We start from the raw sequence: 22,317 nt of genomic DNA, 5'->3' as shown, positions 1-22,317 counted from the left end.
ACATTCCAAGGGAAAACATCCTCAGCAAGAGAGCTGGATGGAATCTTGTACTGACTTTTATGGCCTAGCCTCAGAAGGCACAGAGTATCATTTCCGTTATCCTGTTTGCAAGGCTGTCACAAATGCCCACCCAATTTCAAGGGAGGGGGATGTACCCCTTTCTTCTTGAAATAGGGTGAAATTATGAGGAACAGGAGTTATTGTTGAGGCCAATTTTGGAAAATACAACCTGCACACTGTCCAGCCTGGCAAGGGCATGTGTGTGGTTGAACCCAGGAGTTTTCCCTCCAATCATGAGGACAGAAGATTCATTGATACTCCTGACTTGGTTTCAAAACCAAGTCCAGAAAGGCTTTGCGAACCAAAGCCCCATCTGCTGTTTGCCTGTCATCATTTCTAATGCTATAATCTCAAAAAATATATACTTCCTGGGTATCTCAGGATATACCCAAAATATATCAGGACTTTGCTCTCCTATGTTTGTCCGTCAAGCCTGGTGAGATAAACCAGACAAGCTAGGGAAAAGAGCAAGCATAACCACCAGCTCGTTCTTCCTGCAGTTCTGAGAAAACATTTCACATCAACTTGATGTGCTGCTCAGAGGTGAGTCTTGTGGCTAGCCACATACAGTCTTGGGCTTCAAAAGTCAGCACCCCGGGAGTGGGCCTATAAACTGGAGAGAAACAACATTGGCAGAACCTGATGTTCTTCAATCAACCAAGTTTTCTCTCCAAAATGCTTGTGCATTGAGCGCCTTGAGCTCCTTAGAGGAAAGCTTGATAGTGATCTAATAAACAAATCAATAACATACCTCACCCCTCTCACTATGTTAATTTAATTTAAAACTAGCATGTCTAATAGGCAGCACTTTTAAAGTGCGTTTCTGGAATTTGTGGTTTGGATTTCAGTCTCCTGAAAATAATATCTTTTATATCTACTCCATGTGTTTGGACCCCAACTTGTTTTGACTAAAGGACATGATTTGTCAAGATGTTTTCTCTGCTGGAATTGCCATAAGGATGGTGGGTTTTTATCTTATGAAACAACATGAAGCCCTTTTGCCTCCTTTTATGTGTGCCTCTTAAGAACTGTTTTTGTTTCAAGTGTATTCCATCTCTTATGTAGCCACACTTTATTGGCAAAAATAGAAAATTTATGAAAAAGCCTCAGTGAAAACCTGAAGCATGCCTCTGAGCACTTTATTTGAATTGAAATGGAGGCTCCATTGCCTTAGGTGGCAAAATAAAGAGGCCCACAAGCAGAGATGGAAAAACTTCTCAAGTAGGACTTGAAGAGCCGGTGATGATCAGAGGGTGAGAGTTGAAATTCTTTCAGTTGCAATTAAGATGCTAACGAATTAAGCTACCTTAATTAAAGAAAGGGGAATTTATTATGAGGACCCAGGGGTGGCTCAGGGAACCCAGGGGCAACAATGCAGCGGGCTATGGGAAGGACTGGGACTGAGAACTGGAAAGCTGGCTGGAAACCAGGCTCTGCCTTGCACAAGATGCTGAGAACAGAGCCCAGCATATCATATGTACTCAATAAATATTAGTTGAATGGATGACTGAATAGTTATGCCTATAGCTTTGGGTTCTTTTTAAGAGCTCCATTTTAACTTGTCTAGCTTAGGGTCAATTCTCAGTTCCCAGGGAAGAGTCTCTAGTTAGCCTGGCTTGAGTCAGGGGCCCATTCCTGGGCACTGACTGTTAACTGTGATTGAGGAGCAGAACCACATTGTAACAACGTGGCTGCTGGGAGCCCACCCCTCTCACCATGTGTATAGGGGAGACTGTTAACTTGTGAGTTGGACAGATACCCTCAGAGGCATCTACAGCAGGGGCAAAGGGCAAAAATGATGGGCTCCAGGTGAAATTTGATGTCAGGTCCTTGGACTGTGAGAGCTGGACATGCCTTAGACATCATCTAGTCTAGCCCCTCACTGTTCACATAAGAAAAATGAGACTCCAAGAAGTGAACTTTTTGCCTAGGTCTATTATATTTAATGGTATTTCAGAAAAGAGCAAAGCATCTCAGCATTAGGTATTCTTTGATTAAATCAGCACAAGTCCTGGAATTCCTGTTTGCTGAACTATTTATAGCCATTGTTTATATTTTCTTCTTTTTAATTATGCCCCATACTATGAGGTAGGGCTCTGATTTTGTTTGTTTGTTTGTTTTTTGCTAACATCAGCTAAATATAACTCATAAGTTCTAGTGACGTGGATTTGGATAGGGAATCATTAAACAAAGATAAAAAAACTTTACTTTGTAGTCTGTGCACTTTGTCTGCTGGTAAGCAACTCTTGAGAGCCTGTTTTGCATGCTAGCCACTGTTGTGCGTAAGGAAGATGTTAAGACAGATTCAATACCCTGACTGCCATTACATTGTACAACTTATGGTTTATTAGGGAATTGGACAAGAAACTTTGAGGCTTGCAGGGATGAGTGACAAATGGTGTGCCAAATGGAACGTGGAGGCACTGAGAAGTAGTAGCTCAGTCAAATTCAGGGAGCCAGGGAAAGCTTCCCAGAGGAGAAAAGTTTTGTCCGGCAGTAGGGTTAGGAACGAAGGGATGAAATGTCATGATGCAATCAGGGAATTAAAAGTAGTTCCAAATGACTGGGGCTAAGAGTGGCATGTAGGGAGTGGGAGAATATGATGGCAGAGATAAGGAGACGCTAGTTCACAAAGGGCTAAAGGTTTGAAATTTGACCAAAAGTAATGAGGTACCACCAGATGTTTTTTAAGAAATCTATCACTGACATTTTTAAAGATCACCCTGGTAACAGTACAAGAGGAAAAACGAGAGGCAGAGTGGCATCAGGGTGGGGAGAGAAAGTGAGATGATGAGAGTCTGAACTGGGGTAGGGCAGTGGGAATGAAGTGGGTAGGGAACAGGGAGAGACTGTAGTAGATTCCTCAGGGCTGGGGTTGTTGGGATGTGAAAGTAAATGATAGCAAGTTGCATAGGCTCACTCCCTTGGTCTTGGATAATGAGAGGGGAGTGTTAACATTCTCTCTGATTGGAAAGCAAAAATGGAAAGGAAGATAGCTTGCATTTTAGATTTGAGTTCAGGAGCTTGTGAGACAGTTTTGTAGCTCAAAAGAGGACAGGCTACTAACCATCTGCGGCCACTGGTGCAAGGCATTGAACAAGGACAGAGACAGGGTCACCCAGGGTGGCATTTAGGAGACAAGTAGGGGCCATAAGTCAGAATAGTCAGGAACACGCATATATAATGGAGTAAGCCTAGCAAAAGGAGGCCTCTACAGAGAGTCCACGAAAGAAGGAGAAAAACTAAGAGGGCTGAGAAAGACCTTAGAAAGGGGAGTAGGAGGAGTTTCAAGAAAGAAGAAGCTATCAACTGTGCAAATGCAGCAGGGAGATCAGGCTAAACAACAGAGAGGCTCTGGGACTGTGGAAACCTCCTCAGTGTGGTTCAATCAGTAATTCCTACACGGAACCTGGTAATTGGTTGATATTTCCAAAGAATGAAAAGTACAGAGTTTTAAGAGATGAAAGCTAGTAAAAATGCTTAAGTTTCAAGAATCTGTTTATAAATGGGAGAATGCAGAATCACAAGATCAGCTGGTCACAGCTCTGCCATGAGATTATTCAACCTAACAGTTTTACTAATTGAGTGACTTTGGCCAAGTTACTTTCCCTCTTTAATCTGCAGTTTTTCTATCAATAATAAAATAGGGCTTCTGCCTACTTCACAAATTCTAAGGATTGCATAAAGTAATGCTTGCTCCTCTGCTCGTTTATTTTCCTCCATAGCACTGACCATCTTCTAATATACTGTGTAATTTACTTGCCTATTTTATCTATTGTCATTCTCCCTTGACTAGAGTATTAGCAGAGATTCTTCTCTGTTTCATTCACTGCTGAATCCCTGATGTCTAGAGCAGTGCCTGGCCCATAGTATTTGCTCAATAAGTGTTGAGTGGATTAATAAATGGGTGAAAAGCAGTCCTAGACATGAAGTGTTTGGAGGCAGTAGAGTGCTGTTACTACTTTCTGTTGGGAAAAAAGCCGTCAGTGGGACCTCCCTTCAAAGTCAGTAGGGGTGTTTCTAAGGCCTTTAAAGTCAGAGCGCCTCCTGGACTCTTTCTCTTCTACAAGACCTGCCCATTGTTGGGAAATGGGGGTCTTGATCCCTCCTATTCTAGGGACAAGAGAATCACAAATGAAGGGAAACTGAATGGAGAAGCACTGGGTGGAGGAGGAATTGGCAGCAGAAGGATCCCTAGAACATCCAGAGAGCTCCAGAGAAGCCAAAAGCAGCAAGAACTCTCCTCTTGGCAACCCCAGAGACAGAAGCCATTCAGGACATCAGAGAGCACTCGTATGGGCCCACACCCATGGAGAGGATCTCAGCAGCCTTTACTTCCAAGGCTGGGGTAGAATGGTAGAAGGAAACTGCCTTCTCTGACCAGAACTGATGTCTTAAAAAATCATAACCAGTGAAGATCCAGAAAATGGAAGAGAGAGTAATGACTCTAACTTGCTGTTTTAATCTGTGCATTTGCAATGGCGGTAATGATGCTTAAATCTTTCATCTTCAAAGTGCTTCACAACATGAACTAATGCACAAACTGGACTCAGCCATGTGTAGCTGATTATAAGGAATATGTTATTCTGATGGAAAAGACTGAAAGGACTCCACTTCCCAATAGCCTGCTGACTTGATACACTTTAAATGGAAACTCTGGTATCAAAGCATGAATCTAAACAGAAATCAAACTAGCAAACACCAATGTGCATTAATTGGACCCATTTATTTGTACCAAAACCAACATTCCCTCCACCCTTTAGCCCTAGGATATTTTTCTTTGTTGTTGTTGTTCAGTTCTTTTTTTTTTCTTTTTCATCTTTCAATACATCCTTCCAAGATTCTACCAATGTACTTCAGAGTGCAGACTCTCTTATGGAAAGCACATGTTGGGGAACATATTGCACTATGTTGAAGTTCTAAAGCCAGTTGTATTTCTGTCCGAAGATTAAGTGAAAAACAGTGATTGTTTGTTCCACTGGGAGGAAACTTGAGATTAGTTATTCACCCAGGAAGAACCATGTGTAAAGCAAAAAGAGAATTTCTAAAAGAACTCTAAGGAAAGAAGGTCATCTATGCTAACCTGTGTGTCTGACTCATTTCATTTATTCACTTACTTGTTTTATTCATGGAATACTTAGTAAAAGTTTACCAGGTGCTAGGTATTATGTTCAGTGCTGAAAATACTCAAATAACTATGATTAGTTCCTACCCTCTAGTAACTTAGAGTCTAGGGGAGGAAACAAGCTGGTGTGTCAGGTAGCAGTCCAGCTTGACCAGACCTAGACAGAGTTATCTGTCAGATTTGGGTCATGAGGCAGACTTGAAGGCTAATTAGAGCAAACTTTTCAGAGGAGAGATTACTTTAAAGGAGATAGAAATGAGAGAGGTAAAGAAAGGGAGATGAGGGTACTTTATGTAGAGGAAATTAGCATGCTTATAAAACAATATAATGCAAGTTGATACTCAAACTAATTAATAAATAGTACGGTATGAGCACTGCCCAATAGAGCAGACAATGGCCAAAACCCAGTAGTGTGGCCCCAACCAACGTTTATGGGCTGCAATCTTTCCTATTGATATGGAAAAATCTCCAGGGCCTATAGTTAAGTGAAAAAAATAAGATGTGATGTAGGGTATTAGAAGTCAAAATGGTGGTTACTTTTAGTGACTAGAGAGAGGCATGAGAGGGTCTCCAAAGTGCTGGTTTTCTGGTCTTTGAGCCCTGTACTTTATGCATGATTATTCTGTAACCCCAACTTCTCCAATAAAAAAAAGAAAAAGGACATAGCAGTAATCCAGTGAAGAAGTAATGAAAGCCTCAGGCAGGGACAGTGGTAATCAAGAATATATCAATGTGTTTGAAGAGAGGGAATCAACAGGACTTGATATGGGAGGTGAAAGAGCAGCAAACTCTCAGGTGTCTGTCTCAGGCTTCCGTGAAGGTGGTAATGCTGTTAGAAATTCAAGAGAGGGAGCAGATTTGGAGAGAAGATCAGGCATTGGGTTTGAAACCTGTTGAATTTAGGGATGCTTAGAGACATCCAGGTGGTGATGTCTACAGCAGCTCAATAGAAATGCTTGCATTAAAGCCACAGATTTGGGAAGTATGTAAAAGATTGTTGAAGGCACACAAATGGCTGAGGTGCTCAGAGATGATATTTTCATTGAGAAGAGCAAGGGACCAAGGATAGGGCCCAAAATAGCACTGACACTTAAAGGGTCAGACCAAAACAAGGAATCTCTGAAGATATCTGAGAAGAAACCATTGGAATGGTAGAAGGAAAAACCAACAGAAAATACTTTTGCTGTAACCATGGAGGAAGAGGGATTCAAGAAGGGTGTCATCAGCTGTGACAAAAATGCCACAGAAATGTCCAGTCTGATGAAGACAAACAAGTATCCACTGGCTTCTATAATAGAATGGCTATTGGTGATTTTATGAAAGCAAGTCCAGAACAGTGGGACAAAACGAGGTTGCTATGGATGTAAGGCATATGAGCTATAGTTTTAGTTACCTGCCTACTAAAACAAACAATGGGTTGGTTTAAAAACAGGAAATTATTGACTCACAGTTTCAGAGGCTTGCTTCTGCCCAGGGTCAGTATCTCCTAGCTGGCTGACAATCTTTGGGATTCCTTGGCTTTTGCATCACAGCGATGCATGTGGCAGTATCTTCTCCTTTCTCTTCTGAGTTCTGTTGACACCCAGCCTCTTGCTTCTCCTGTGGCTTCTTTCTTTCAGTGCCTAATTTCCTTTGCTTCTAAGGACTTCAGCCATCTTGCATGGATGCCCACCCTCATTCAGTATGGGCACCCCTTAACTAATAATCTTATTTACAAATGGGTTCACACCACAGGACCAAGGATTGGGACCTGAGCATGCCTTTTGTGGGGAACACAATTCAGTCCCCAGAAGGCTGGAAGAAAACAGTCAACAGATGCAGATTTCCCATGGCAATCAATGAGAAGGAGAGATACAGGACAGGATGCGAGAGGGGGATGAGGAGTAAAGAATCTTTCTCTAAAGATGGAATAGTTCTGATAACTTTTTCCAGTATTTACCACCATCCTCTTTGAAGAAGTTCATATTTTTCTTTCTTTCTTTCCTTTCCACTGTGAGTTGCCTCTCCAGAGGCCAAGGCATAACTTTTATAACTTGGAACACTTAATGTATTACATTATAAATGTTTTTAAAGTAAGACATTGAGAAGTTGGGATACTCAAGCAAGGGAGCAAGAAGAACCCAGTGGAGAAAGGAGTCTGGGTGGGCCTAGGGGCAAGGACTTCCTCTTGGGCCTGCTGTCCCATCTGCTGCGCTGTGAAACTGTTCCAGGTCCCATATGTGTTATGTTAGTGAGCATAAGTGAATTCATGCACCACCCTAGTCTTGCCTCTCCTTTTTGAAGTTTCTCCCACCTGCTGGCTCCAGTGGCCAGGTGGGCAACTGGCAGCATCATTCTTGTCATGGCTCCACGCTCCACTGAGTTCCTCAATACTGGCCTCCATGATTTTGCCCATGCCACTTCTCCTGCCTACTTTTCACCAAACCAACTCTGCCTTCCAGATATGACTCAAACATACTCTCTTCAAGAGCCCCATCCTATCCCCTTCAATTATTCACCAAGTTTATGCATTGGTCACATGCATTTCCTGGGGGGTTACTATGAGTCATGCTCATTTTAGTATATAACAATAGTTTTCCTCATGGGTGAAATCACAAGGAATCAGGAGGAATTCTCCAAAGCATCTGGTATAGTGTTCCATGAAGCACAGAACCTTGGTTAAGGCTACTTTGAAGGTTAAGGCTTAAGTCTAAGCTAGTCAGTAAAACTCCTCCAGGGTGGACCCTGGCCTCTTGTTTCAGGTGCACAGTGTCCCATGGCAGTGCCATCGATCTGAAGCTGATGTGGTTTGTTTTGCAGGTGAGCCGGCCTCATCCCAGTGCCCACCCTCTCCTGATCCTCTTCGTGGTAGGTGGGATCACCGTCTCTGAAGCCAAAATGGTCAAAGATCTAGTGCTGTCCCTGAAGCCAGGAACCCAGGTACTAAGCCCTCAGCAATATGAACAAGTGACCTGAGGCAGGAGTGCAGAGCAGTGGGCTCTGAGGACCCTTCTTTTGAGCTTCCAGGTTTCCTCTCTTGGCCTCCCTCTCCATCTGCATCCCGGCTTCCTTCCCTCCCACCCCACCCCCGCTGCTGCCTGTTCACTCTCTCCTGCTTGCCCACAACCGGCCAGCCTGCTGGCAACAGATCCCACCCAGCACTGCCTGTGGTGCCTTTTATCCCAGTGGCAGAGTACTGATTCTCTCTGGGAAAGTCTACCTTAGGAGGCCAAATTCTCTACCACCAAACACATCTTCCCTCAGGGGAAACTGTTGTTTGCAAAATAAACTCCTCTCCAGATGGGTGGGAGAGGAGAGGCAATGCTGAGAAGCAGGAGAGCTTCCTGCCTCTGGGCTTCCAGGGCTCAGGTGCTATTATCCCTGTCCCCAACACGTGCCCTGGTGTCCATTCAAAGGTTAATTACTCAGGAGTTTTCACTGCTTTCCAGACTCCAGGTAATTGAGGGCTGACTCCTAGGAAGTACCTCCCATCTGTGGCATTTAGGGGACAGGGCCATGGCAGGGGTTTTGAAGGGGTGTCCTCTCATCAAGATAATGACTGATCTAGTTATGTCTCCTCTGTAGCTTCCTGCTTGGTCCCATCTCACTCCCCAAACAAGAAAGCTGGCCCTGAGGCCCAGCGATTAAGAACACAGACCTTTTTTATTTGACAGGGGTTAGTTAGAATGCTTCCTCTGCCTCTGATTAGTCAGGTGATCTAGGAGAGGAGAACCCTTTAACATTTCTGAGCCTGTTTTCTCATTTGGGAATGGGGCTGGGTAGCTGTGAATCTTAAATCAGATAAAGTTGAGAATGTTCTTCTTAGCACAGTCCCGGCACATAACACTGGCTACAACTATCAACCATTTCTGAGCAGTCACCACCTGCTCTGCAGGAGGGATTGGGCTAATAGTCCAAGGAAAGAGACTTCCAGTAAAACAAGAGGAGCCCTGGGAAGCTCCAATCTGGCTGGGGAAGCACAGCCTGTAACTCAGTTAGATTTAAAATCCTTGCCTTAGCGGGGATCCCCAAAAGCAGATCCTGAGTCAGGGGCATGAAGGCAGGTAGTTTACTTGGGCAGTGACCCCCAAAAAAGCAGAAGTAAGGGAGTAAAGAAAGGGAGACAGTGAGAGGAAAAAACCCAGGGGGCCTTGTTGAGGTGTTTCCTGCTGTGGACGAGGGGCTCAGTCCTACTGGGGCCCTCTAAGGAGCCAGGAATTGCATGCCCCAGAATTGTTCTGCCAGAGAGCAGGGCATCTGCGACAGCCTCCCATCCGGTTTCCTGTCATTAAGACTTGCCCCTGGGGCGTTATCTTCCCAGCATTTGGCAGCTGCAGCTTTGTGCCACCTCTGGGTACAGCTGAGCAGCTTTTCGCGGCTTTGGACGAAGAAAAACAGAGAGACACGGGGGCCTGTGACCCAGGTGGGACACAGGCAAGTCCTGGGAACTGACCCCCACAGCTGCATGAAAATCGGGTGTGCGGGGAGCCCCATGCCCCCAAGGGCCCAAGTGAAGGGGGCAGAAACTGGGATCAGAGGAGGTCGGAGCTGAGAGATTGGAAGCCCTGAACTGTCTCTCCACAAAGGTGTAGAGGTACAACTTGGTTGTGAAAGGTGTGTGTGTGTTTTCACAGGGGTGGGGGGGGGCAGTGTCACAGTTTAAGCTGTGTTTCCACAGCATTTTCAGTTGAACTGAGAAACCTCAATTGTCTGTGCAAATGGATAGACAGGGGTAGAAGGTACAGATTATGAGGAGATTAAACTATTGCTTGAAACTGCCAGTTTGGATGGGGCTACTGAGGTGCCTCTCACGTTGGGGAGGCATCCCAAGAGGGGAAAGGAAAGGATTGGTTGAGAGACATAAAGAGAACAGGCAAGGGAATTAACATTTCTTGAGTATCTATTCTGCTCCAAGCCCTGCACTGGGCTGACTTTTAATTGTCTGTGAAGTCATTGGCCCCAGTTTGGAGATGAGGAAACAGGTGAAAGAAGTTAAGTCATCTGCTGGAGTTGACAGCTGGGGTGAGTTTCTGGCTGAGTTCTTGTTACCGGACAAAGGCCATGGATTCTTTTGCCCCATTCACTCAATAACCAATTCCTGAGACATCGGCGTTTCCAAGAGAGAAAGAGTTTATTACCTAGTGCATAGTAGGAGAGCAGATGACCTAGTGGCCCAAAATCTCCCCGAGTTTAGGGAGTTCAAGGTTTGTAAGGATTTTAGCAAGGGGAGATTAGGTCATTTTCGAATAGCAAGTTCAAGGCAGGAAAGGAGACGGTGTTATCACCATCATTTCAATAGGAGAACCTAAGTTGAAAGGAGGGGAGCCAGAGGTATCACTTCAGTACTAAAGGTGTAAGCCTAAAGGAAGGGAGACAGTTATCTTTTAATAGCAGAGTCTAGTCAAAACAATTTACAAATGTCCAGGGCTGAAACTAGTTAATGGCTGACTTCAAATTCTTCTTTAGTCTTGAAGCCTTGAAGCCTTGAAGTCATTTCCTACAAGAAAATGACTGCATGAAAGGAGTAACAGCTCTTACATCACAAAGGCGCAAGATAAGGGCTCTTACAATCATTTCAGATACCAGGACAGCTGAATTATAGTTTAGAGATTTCAAGTATCCCTCTCTATCCACTCCAATATCCCAAACAGCAAAAAAGTAATCAATATCATCCCTTACATCCTAATTTATCCGTTACATTCTGGCTTCTGTAAGGTGCCAGGAATGACTGGTGGGGTGGGGGTGGGAGAGTTGCCTGTGTTACCCGTGTCCACCCCTTACTGAGCGTGTCCACTCAGCCCCCCGAGGGAGGCCCCGTTCTCCCCTTCTGTGAATTCTTCCCTGTCACTCTAATCCACAAAGACAGCAGTCACCCCTGCTGGCATCCAAAATTCATACTGTGAAATGCAGCATTGCACTGCTCAGTCACTGTTTCAAACGTGCTAGGCCAGTCTCCTTAACCAAACATGAATTCCTTGAGGACAAGGACTGGGATTTCTGCAGCCTGAGCACATGGATAGAGCTCAGTAAACCTTGTGGTTTGATGGATCTATTGACTGCAAGAGAACTGGCTTGGCAGGAGCAGATGGTGTTATTAGAGTAGCTGGGCCACCTGGCGAAGGAGAGAGGGCCTGATTCCAGGCATCTCCAGACACCCAACTGTGGAATGAGACCTGAATATCTAGGGCACCACAGTAGATTCTGGAGCAGGAGTGACCAGTCATTGGTTGTGACTATTCCTGCTGTTACTGTCACCTGTCATGTTCACGGCTCGAAATTTCTGATAAATTCTCCCTCATTTAACACCCTCTCTATCTTCAGAGTTAAGGATCTGTTTAACGAGTGATTGCCTTTCGAGAAAGACTTTTTTTTATCTGAAAATACACTTCTCAGTGCTCCTAACAAGGTAAACTGAATACTTGGCTTGCCAGAACAGTGACGCATTGTAACAACCTGATAGGCATGTTAATCCCACTCTAAGGGGATAAAATGCAGATGTTTTCAAAGTTGGTGACCTAAGTTTGACAACAGAGACCTGGAATCTACATGGCTTTGCTGCAATCTGACCCAGGGCTCAGTCATTTGCAGAGCTCCTTGAAGAATTTTGCCATTTAAGGAGCAGCCTTGACTGCTACTTGTCCTTTGTGCAGAAATGCTCCACTGAAGAGTTAACAGGCCTTAAGAACCCTCCAAAAGGCAGAAAAAAACAGAGGATGAGTTATTTATCATAGTGTCCTCCATCTCTGAGGCTTTGAAAAGAGATGGATTACCTGGATGTTTGCCTGAGTGACACCTGCTGAGGCAGATCTCTTTCTGAGACCTTGACAGACAGGCGGCTGCCCTGGCCCAGAGCTAACCGTCTGCTCAGATCTGAGATGTGACCAGCTTCCAGCTATCAGAAGTACAATGGAAATTAGGCCTTGCTTCTCTAGCTAGACACAAAATGTTGGGTGCACAGGTGGTTCAGTGGTAGAATGCTCACCTTCCATACGGGAGACATGGGTTTGATTCCCAGACCATGCGCTTCCCCACCACCACCAAAAGAATGTAACTGCGATAGTTCCACTACCTGCTTGAACTCAGACTTCTGTTGGAGAATATGAGAACTAACTAAAAAGGACAGGTGCTACTGAATCAATGCACCCATAGACCATCGAAGAGGAGACACTCTGACTCAATTATCTATATAAAGAGAGATAATATATGTATCTAAAATGTATATTCTGTCTTTAATCTCCAGCCTAACCTTGAACACCTCTAGCATGAGGATTTGCCCCCATCTACTGCAGTCTACTTGAGTCCTGGAGGGCTTCATGTGTTATGAATCATCCTTCTAGATAGAACCCAAACCTGCTTGTAGCTCTCACCCATTCTGGATCTAGCTCTTAAAGGCAAATGAACGAGACTCATCCCTCTTCCATATGACAGCTCTGTAGATATATGAAGTGGGCTCCCATGTCCTGCCCCAGGTCTTCTCTTCTCCAAACTGAATCTCTCCAGTTCCCACAGCCACTTGACATGGACCAGTTGTCCCCTAACTAATGGCAACTCTTCTCTGCCCCAGTTGATTTTCCTCTCTCATACTCACTTGGAACTGAATGCCTTTCCCATGGTGTCGACTGACCATTGCAGAGGAAATTGGGACCACCTTCTCCTCACCCCCTAGCATGGCCTGCAAGAACACATGTGATCTTGCCCCTGCCTACTTTTTGCATTTCTACTCCTACCACTTTTCTACTTGCTTACTCCCTTCCAGCCTCAGGAAGTTTGCACCCCAAACAGAGTCCAGGACTTAGTAATGTGTAGGAATGTTCACTGAATGTTCAGATCCTGAGTACCAGAAACTTTTATTATTGCAGCATAAGGAAGCTAGCTTGTCTGAAGACCACACCAAGTTAGCTTTTCTGAAGACCGTATCAAGCTGTTGATTCCTATTGAGATTATGGACAACTGAAATCACTTTGTCTTGTATAGCAATTCCTGATAATCCATATCTTCCCTGTACTATAACTGTGTGGGTGCTTGTGGGACACAACTACAGGAACTTACGATCATCTCTATTAATTGGGTTAATTGCTTATCCATCATTTATTAGGCATCTTCTCTGTGCTAAGCCCTGTTCTTTGTGCTGAGGATAGAGTGATGATAAAGCCAGAGGAGTTCCTGCTTTTGTGGAACTTACCTTCTGATAGGGAGAGCTAGACAATGAACAAAGAGACCCCAGCTAGTGATAAGTGATACAAAGGATACAGACAGGCCCTGGAAAGGGGAGTCGGTGGAAGGAGGGGGTGGGGTGTGCTTTAGATGGTGTGGGCTCCTCACAGAGGAGAAGGCCTTTGGGCTGAGATTTGAAAAACATTCAGTGGTCTGCTACTCAAAGAAAACTGATAGAATCCATTTAAAGCACATGCAGAAATGTATTATGTTTCACAGAAAAAAAAAAGAATTATCTTTCACAAAGATAGCGTGAAAATTGGAATCCACAAACCACATTCCCACCTGTTACTCCTATAGGACTGTTTCCATACTCCAAATGGGGACGTTTTCTCTGCCCTCTCTGCCCACGGCTATGGGTGGATGTGCTCATAAGAGGAAATGGACAAGTTGGAGAAGACACTCTTTCCTTACTGCAAAACAGGGATCAAGGAGGACAGCTCCTCCTACCCCTACCCCAAATGGCCACAGACATAAGGCAGGAGACTTTCTGGGCTTCTCTTTGCTCTGGGAAAGCCCATACCCCAGCCAGTCTGCTCTCGCCTTGGTACCTGGTGGACGGAGGAGCTCTAGCGGCTGACTCTGTAGCTGGACTGTAGGCAGAGAAGCCAGCGGAAGCCTGTGATTGTGGGAAGAAAATGACAGGAAGGGCCCCTCACAGTAAATACAGGGAAGGGCCAGCCCAGAAAGAAGAGGAAAGCAAAGTGAGCAAGCTGATCCTGCCATCCTGCAGGGTTCATAGGTGCCTGCAGGTCACCAACACATGCTTTCAGGGTACTTCTGCATTTCTGAGGGTGTGATTGTAAGACAGCCCCACATGTATGCTTATACACATACAATTTTGCCCATAGCCTTAGCAATTCAGGAATACCTAAATCTTGACTGTAAAACCTGGCTCCAGGTTACTCTGCAATGGATGAGAAAATCTCAGAGAGAGAAGTTAGGGGACTTTAAAAAAAAGGGGTGAGGGTGGGGGACACAGGTGAAGAGATGGCCTGAAATCTCGTACTTCAAGAGCCTTAAAAACACAGCACACTGACCCCTGAAAGCAGGTCAGATGGTTCACACTGTTGTCCAGTACAGATCATTCATGTCCATTTAATTAATCCACTGTTTAATTTGGTGATATACCCCTTTTATGTTTAACACAGGTATGTGAGTGTGTGTAGGAGTGTGTATACAAACGTGTGCTAGTGGGGATGGATCATGCCTCATTTATGGTACATGCTCAAAAAACACTTCATCAGATGGGTGAATGTGCGCGTTGGTGCCTGTGCATATGTTGGTTACTTTTACCGGGAAGAAGCTCCCAGAAGAAAAATGGAAGGAGGGGGAGGACATTCATCCCCTGCTCCTTTCGCCTCTCAATGTTAGAAGTCAGAGGAATATGAAACCAAAATCCTAGCCTGCCCTGCCTCCTCTGTGTTCAGCGGAAATAGAATAGGGAGATCCTGAAACCTACAAATTACAGGGATGGGCTGGGGAAGTGGAAAGCGGAGAGGACTGTCTGTCTGTGGCTGGGCTGCTGGCGCAGGAGTTCAGGGCAGACCTGAGAACAAAGACTGAAAAGTCCCTCCTGCCTCTGGGGTAGGGCACCCATGTGAGACCCTGAAGGCTGCCTTAAGGGAGCCCTGTTTCAGTCAGCCAGGAAGTGTTTTTTTTTTAATGTAATTTTATCGAGATATAATCATGCACTGAACAATTCCTCCAAAGTATGCAATCATTGGCTCCCAGCATCATCACACAGTTGTGCATTCATCACCATAATAAATTTTAAAACATTTCATTATTCAAAAGAAATAAAAACCCAGACATCCCATATCCTTTATCCCACCCCACTATTATTATTATTATTATTATTTAATTAATTAAAAAAAATTAACTAACACAACATCTAGAAATCATTCCATTCTACATATGCAATCAGTAATTCTTAATATCATCACATAGATGCATGATCATCATTTCTTAGTACATATGCATCGATTTAGAAAAAGAAATAGCAAGACAACAGAAAAAGAAATAAAATGATAATATAGAGAAAAATAAAAATAAAAATAAAAAATACAAAAATATATAAGAAAAAAACAAACAACTATAGCTCAGATGCAGCTTCATTCAGTGTTTTAACATAATTACATTACAATTAGGTAGTATTGTGCTGTCCATTTTTTTTTTTTTTTTTAGAAATCATACCATTCTACATATGCAATCAGTAATTCTTAACATCATCACATAGATGCATGATCATCGTTTCTTAGTACATTTGCATCGGTTTAGAAGAACTAGCAACACAACCCAAAAAGATATAGAATGTTAATATAGAGAAAAAAAAATAAAAGTAATAATAGTAAGAACAAAACAAAACAAAACAAAAACCTATAGCTCGGATGCAGCTTCATTCAGTGTTTTAACATGATTACTTTACAATTAGGTTTTATTGTGCTGTCCATTTTTGAGTTTTTGTATCTAGTCCTATTGCACAGTCTGTATCCCATCAGCTCCAATTACCCATTATCTTACTCTGTTTCTAACTCCTGCTGATCTCTGTTACCAATGACATATTCCAAGTTTATTCTTGAGTGTCAATTCACATCATTGGGACCATACAGTATTTGTCTTTTAGTTTTTGGCTAGACTCACTCAGCATAATGTTCTCTAGGTCCATCCATGTTATTACATGCTTCATAAGTTTATCCTGCCTTAAAGCTGCATAATATTCCATCATATGTATATACCACAGTTTGTTTGGCCACTCGTCTGTTGATGGACATTTTGGCTGTTTCCATCTCTTTGCAATTGTAAATAACGCTGCTATAAACATTGGTGTGCAAATGTCCGTTTGAGTTTTTGCCCTTAATTCCTTTGAGTAGATTCCCAGCAATGGTATTGCTGGGTCGTATGGCAATTCTATATTCAGCTTTTTGAGGAACCGCCAAACTGCCTTCCACAGTGGTTGCACCATTTGACATTCCCACCAACAGTGGATAAGTGTGCCTCTTTCACTGCATCCTCTCCAGCACTTGTCATTTTCTGTTTTGTTGATGATGGCCATTCTGGTGGGTGTGAGATGATATCTCATTGTGGTTTTGATTTGCATTTCTCTAATGGCCAGGGACATTGAGCATCTCTTCATGTGCCTTTTGGCCATTTGTATTTCCTCCTCTGAGAGGTGTCTATTTAAGTCTTTTTCCCATTTTGTAAATGGGTTGGCTGTCTTTTTGTTCTTGAGTTGAACAATCTCATTATAAATTCTGGATACTAGACCTTTATCTGATATGTCGTTTCCAAATATTGATTCCCATTGTGTAGGCTGTCTTTCTACTTTCTTGATGAAGTTCTTTGATGCACAAAAGTGTTTAATTTTGAGGAGTTCCCATTTATTTATTTCCTTCTTCAGTGCTCTTGCGTTAGGTTTAAGGTCCATAAAACTGCCTCCAATTGTAAGATTCATAAGATATCTCCCTACATTTTCCTCTAACTGTTTTATGGTCTTAGACCTAATGTTTAGATCTTTGATCCATTTTGAGTTAACTTTTGTGTAGGGTGTGAGATATGGGTCTTCTTTCATTCTTTTGCATATGGATATCCAGTTCTCTAGGCACCATTTATTGAAGAGACTGTTCTGTCCCAGGTGAGTTGGCTTGACTGCCTTATCAAAGATCAAATGTCCATAGATGAGAGGGTCTATATCTGAGCACTCTATTTGATTCCATTGGTCGGTATATCTATCTTTATGCCAATACCATGCTGTTTTGACCACTGTGGCTTCATAATATGCCTTAAAGTCAGGCAGCGTGAGACCTCCAGCTTCGTTTTTTTTCCTCAAGATGTTTTTAGCAATTCGGGGCACCCTGCCCTTCCAGATAAATTTGCTTATTGGTTTTTCTATTTCTGAAAAATAAGTTGTTGGGATTTTGATTGGTATTGCATTGAATCGGTAAATCAATTTAGGTAGGATTGACATCTTAACTATATTTAGTCTTCCAATCCATGAACACGGTATGCCCTTCCATCTATTTAGGTCTTCTGTGATTTCTTTTAGCAGTTTTTTGTGGTTTTCTTTATATAGGTTTTTTGTCTCTTTAGTTAAATTTATTCCTAGGTATTTTATTCTTTTAGTTGCAATTGTAAATGGGATTCGTTTCTTGATTTCCCCCTCAGCTTGTTCATTGCTAGTGTATAGAAATGCTACAGATTTTTGAATGTTGATCTTGTAACCTGCTACTTTGCTGTACTCATTTATTAGCTCTAGTAGTTTTGTTGTGGATTTTTCCGGGTTTTCGACGTATAGTATCATATCGTCTGCAAACAGTGATAGTTTTACTTCTTCCTTTCCAATTTTGATGCCTTGTATTTCTTTTTCTTGTCTAATTGCTCTGGCTAGAACCTCCAACACAATGTTGAATAATAGTGGTGATAGTGGACATCCTTGTCTTGTTCCTGATCTTAGGAGGAAAGTTTTCAATTTTTCCCCATTGAGGATGATATTAGCTGTGGGTTTTTCATATATTCCCTCTATCATTTTAAGGAAGTTCCCTTGTATTCCTATCTTTTGAAGTGTTTTCAACAGGAAAGGATGTTGAATCTTGTCAAATGCCTTCTCTGCATCAATTGAGATGATCATGTGATTTTCTGCTTTGATTTGTTGATATGGTGTATTACATTAATTGATTTTCTTATGTTGAACCATCCTTGCATACCTGGGATGAATCCTACTTGGTCATGATGTATAATTCTTTTAATGTGTTGTTGGATACGATTTGCTAGAATTTTATTGAGGATTTTTGCATCTATATTCATTAGAGAGATTGGCCTGCAGTTTTCTTTTTTTGTAATATCTTTGCCTGGTTTTGGTATGAGGGTGATGTTGGCTTCATAGAATGAATTAGGTATTTTTCCCTCCACTTCGATTTTTTTGAAGAGTTTGAGGAGAGTTGGTACTAATTCTTTCTGGAATGTTTGATAGAATTCAGATGTGAAGCCATCTGGTCCTGGACTTTTCTTTTTAGGAAGCTTTTGAATGACTAATTCAATTTCTTTACTTGTGATTGGTTTGTTGAGGTCATCTATGTCTTCTTGAGTCAAAGTTGGTTGTTCATGTCTTTCCAGGAACCCGTCCATTTCCTCTAAATTGTTGTATTTATTAACATAAGTTGTTCATAGTATCCTGTTATTACCTCCTTTATTTCTGTGAGGTCAGTAGTTATGTCTCCTCTTCCATTTCTGATCTTATTTATTTGCATCCTCTCTCTTCTTCTTTTTGTCACTCTTGCTAAGGGCCCATCAATCTTATTGATTTTCTCATAGAACCAACTTCTGGCCTTATTGATTTTCTCTGTTGTTTTCATGTTTTCAATTTCATTTATTTCTGCTCTAATCTTTGTTATTTCTTTCCTTTTGCTTGCTTTGGGATTAGTTTGCTGTTCTTTCTCCAGTTCTTCCAAATGGATAGTTAATTCCTGAATTTTTGCCTTTTCTTCTTTTCTGATATAGGCATTTAGGGCAATAAATTTCCCTCTTAGCACTGCCTTTGCTGCGTCCCATAAGTTTTGATATGTTGTGTTTTCATTTTCATTCGCCTCGAGGTATTTGCTAATTTCTCTAGCAATTTCTTCTTTGACCCAGTCGTTGTTTAGGAGTGTGTTGTTGAGCCTCCACGTATTTGTGAATTTTCTGGCACTCCGCCTATTATTGATTTCCAACTTCATTCCCACTATTATTTTTTAACAATTTTATTCACACACCATACAATCCATCCTAAGGGTTCAGTCAATGGTTCTTGGTACAATACATAGTTAAGCATTCACCATTACACTTAATATGAGGACATTCTCATTTCTTCTGAAGAAAAAATTCCATGCCCCTATGTCCCCCTATTATTGGCATTTAGCTTTGGTATATGCCTTTGTTACCATTAATGCCAGAATATTACAATGTTACTGTTTACTGTAGACCTTAGTTGACATTAATTATATGTTTCCCATATACCACCCTATTGTTAACACCTTGTAATAGTAATGTACAACTGTTCTAGTTCATGTAATAACTTTCTTGTATTTAGATAATTAACCACCATCATTCTCCAGTAGGTTTTGCTAAGTTATATGGTCCCAGTTTTTATCCTCTTGCTTTCCTTCTGGTGACATACATGATGTAGCCTTCCTCTTTCAACCGTATTCAGGATGATCGTGGGATGCTTGTGTTCACACACTGTCAAGGCTTTCAAGAAAAAATGTATAGGCCAAATTTCAGTGAAATTTTTCCTGCCAAAAAGATGATGTGGCTAATATGAACCATATATTTAAGATATCTCCCTTGTAAAAACAAGTGAAATAGATGCTTGCAAACACTGTTGTTTTAAGAGGAAAACATTTTAATAGGCCTCATTTCTTTAACAAGAAAAACTGTAAAATGCTTCCTTCTCTCCCTTCTGCGTTTCCTCCACATTGGAGTATGGGTTCTTTGTTTTTAACCAAGGAGCTTAATTGAAATTGGAGTTAATTAATTAATCTGATTATACCTGAAACAACTTTGCTCAGGGAAATAGTGCCAGTATAATGTGCCAGCTTGCACTGCTCCAGAGAGCACAGTCAGACAGTATCTCTAGGTGAAGAAGCCTGGCCCGAGGCTGAGAATCAGCTGCCTCCCTCTGGTGCTGGGCAGTGGAATTCTGACTCTAGAACTTCCTGCCCAGTTTCCCACAGTCCCCTCCTCATCCAGCAGGTGTCAAATACCTGCTGTGCAAAACCTCACCAGGCCCTTACAAAGTACACCAGACCCCCAGCCCAGCCATGGGGAAGAGAAAAAAAAACCCTTCTAGTGTTGCAGAGAGAAATGTGCCCAGAATGAAGGTCCAGATGTAGGGAAGCAGGAATGGTCACCACAACTGCAGGTCAGAAAGCCCCAAAAGTCCAGTGTGGATCACAAGCATAAAGCAACTGTACCCAGACCCCTTGTTGGTTGAGTAGTGACTAGAAGAGGTACTGGTATGCTGGAACCAGGCTGCCTGGGTGGGATTTCTGGTTCAAACACATGCTGTGTGTCCTTGGGCAAGTTACATAACCTCTCTGTACTTTCTTTTCCTCATCTGCAAAATAGGGAGAATAAATGTACGTATTTCATAAGGTTGTTATAAGGATTAAATATGGAAATGAAATGAGATCATCCTCAGTGCCTGGCACATCTTAAGAATTAATAAATATTAACTGCTATCATCATCATCCTCATTATCAACAGCTACCTCCTGGTGGTACCTTCTCCCAAGGTTCCCTGAAAAACCAAGAAACCTTGATACTAAGGTCAAATAATTAGATCAGAAAGCCACAGTGCGATCAGATTTAATTCAACAGCAAAGTGGTGGGCAGGGTCAGCCTCTCCAGTGCATCCTTCCAGTGTCAGTCTCAGTCATTTTTAGTGTCTTGTTGGCTATAGGTTCAGTTGACAGTCCGGCTGTCCCATAGACCACGCTTTCCCACCCTGGGCACTTACCCCTCCCCCAGGAAATTATCACCATGTGCCATTCAACCTGCTGCCTTTTGTCTTTTCCTTCATCATACCCCTCTCCATACCTTCCCCCAAAGAAATTCTTCGCATTTTTATTTCTCATTCTCTAATAACTTGGTATTGGCTTCCCTAATGGCCTGCCTGTGTTTGTCCCCCTCCTGTTCTTAGGTGATTGTGCTGTCCACTCGACTCCTGAAACCACTTAACATTCCTGAGCTATTATTTGCAACTGACCGGCTGCATCCAGACCTTGGCTTCTGAGCATCTAAGAAGATAAGGCCTGACCCTCCCAAACCAAAGTGTCCCTGTTACTAATTGTGGATATGATTGAATTCTTGCTGAAAGGTCTTGGTAGCCAGACACAGAGATACTTGGCTTAGATTGCTGTGATTCTTCAAAAAAGAATTTTTTTTCATTGTCCTAAAGGTGTCAGGCTGTCTTTCGCTATCCTAATTAGTGATAATTCCCATTTATCCTTAGCCCCCTATTTGTGAATTTCCCAATTCCACCTGCAAGTTCATTAATTCTGAATAAATGCCTTTTGGCAAGTGTTGGTAGATCACAAGTCTTCTGATTTGAAATTGTTCAAAGAGAAGCCAGGCATGCTGCTCCTTGAATTATGATGAGTGTGAGAAAAGTGTGGTTTGCCTTAAGATTATCTAAGCGAGAAGGGCACATTGCACATAGGGTCTGAGGCTTTGTTTTCTCTTGATCTGAAACATTTCTGAAAAGACAGGGAAGGGGGAGGGTAGCGGTCAGGGCAGCGCTGGTAGTCTGTGTCCATTATAAATCATCCGGCCTTAACAAAGGGCTGCATTGTTCCAGCTCGCTCACGGGGCAGGGCTGCCAGCCTGTTTGGAATGGTAGTGAGACAGAGGCTGATTGCGGGGCTGTCTCTGCTTATAAAAGGTTTCCTCCTTTCCCAAAGACCCCATTACAAGATATCTGGTCCCTGGGAGTGTAGGTTGTAACCCCAGCCCCTCTCTGACCTTTGTGTTTTCAAATTTGCATTGAAATATAAAGCTTTCTTTACTGTAAGTCTCAATTTTCCTTCTGACCATAGGAAAAAAAAAAGATCAACTAGTGAGATTATATAAAAATTCCGGAAAAAAATGAACTGCCCCAGACCCGTACATTGGTAAGGGGTACGGTTGGTAGAAATCTCTGGCATCCCCAAAAGATGTTTGTAATAAAGAAATAAAGCTGAAAACAGATTCTGTTGCAGATTAAATGGGTAGAGGAAGCAAAATGAAAACCAAAACACTCAAGTGTCTCTGATTTTAGTTCTCTATACGAAACACTGTCATTTTATGAAGAAACTGTGAGGTTGGAAAATCATCCTGAGATATAATCAAAGCAGGATTTTTATAGATATAAATACTTAAAGACAAACATACTTGCCCAAGTATGTTTTCCACCTAAAACCAGTACTT

At 42.5% G+C, this 22,317-nt stretch overlaps 1 protein-coding gene across 2 annotated transcripts in view; it reads left to right on the top strand.

Moving 5' to 3' along the window:
* Positions 1-22,087, top strand: part of SCFD2 (sec1 family domain containing 2) — a 475,629-nt gene extending 453,542 nt beyond the window's left edge. Inside the window, exons 8-10 of one of the 2 annotated variants that reach the window (XR_013165880.1) lie at positions 7,985-8,104; positions 9,486-9,778; positions 21,053-21,163. Coding sequence is in view for 1 of the 2 variants with exons in the window: in XM_077136863.1 (XP_076992978.1) it covers positions 7,985-8,104; positions 21,053-21,145 (213 nt within the window). In the remaining variant the exon portion in view is untranslated. Of the gene's footprint in view, positions 1-7,984; positions 8,105-9,485; positions 9,779-21,052 lie in introns of both variants that reach the window. The other variant, XM_077136863.1, reaches the window with a different exon arrangement.
* Positions 22,088-22,317: the final 230 nt, after the last annotated feature.

This window comes from Tamandua tetradactyla, chromosome 19 (assembly GCF_023851605.1).
Source record: "Tamandua tetradactyla isolate mTamTet1 chromosome 19, mTamTet1.pri, whole genome shotgun sequence".
Taxonomy (NCBI): domain Eukaryota; kingdom Metazoa; phylum Chordata; class Mammalia; order Pilosa; family Myrmecophagidae; genus Tamandua; species Tamandua tetradactyla.
This window is presented reverse-complemented; position numbering and strand designations above follow the sequence as displayed.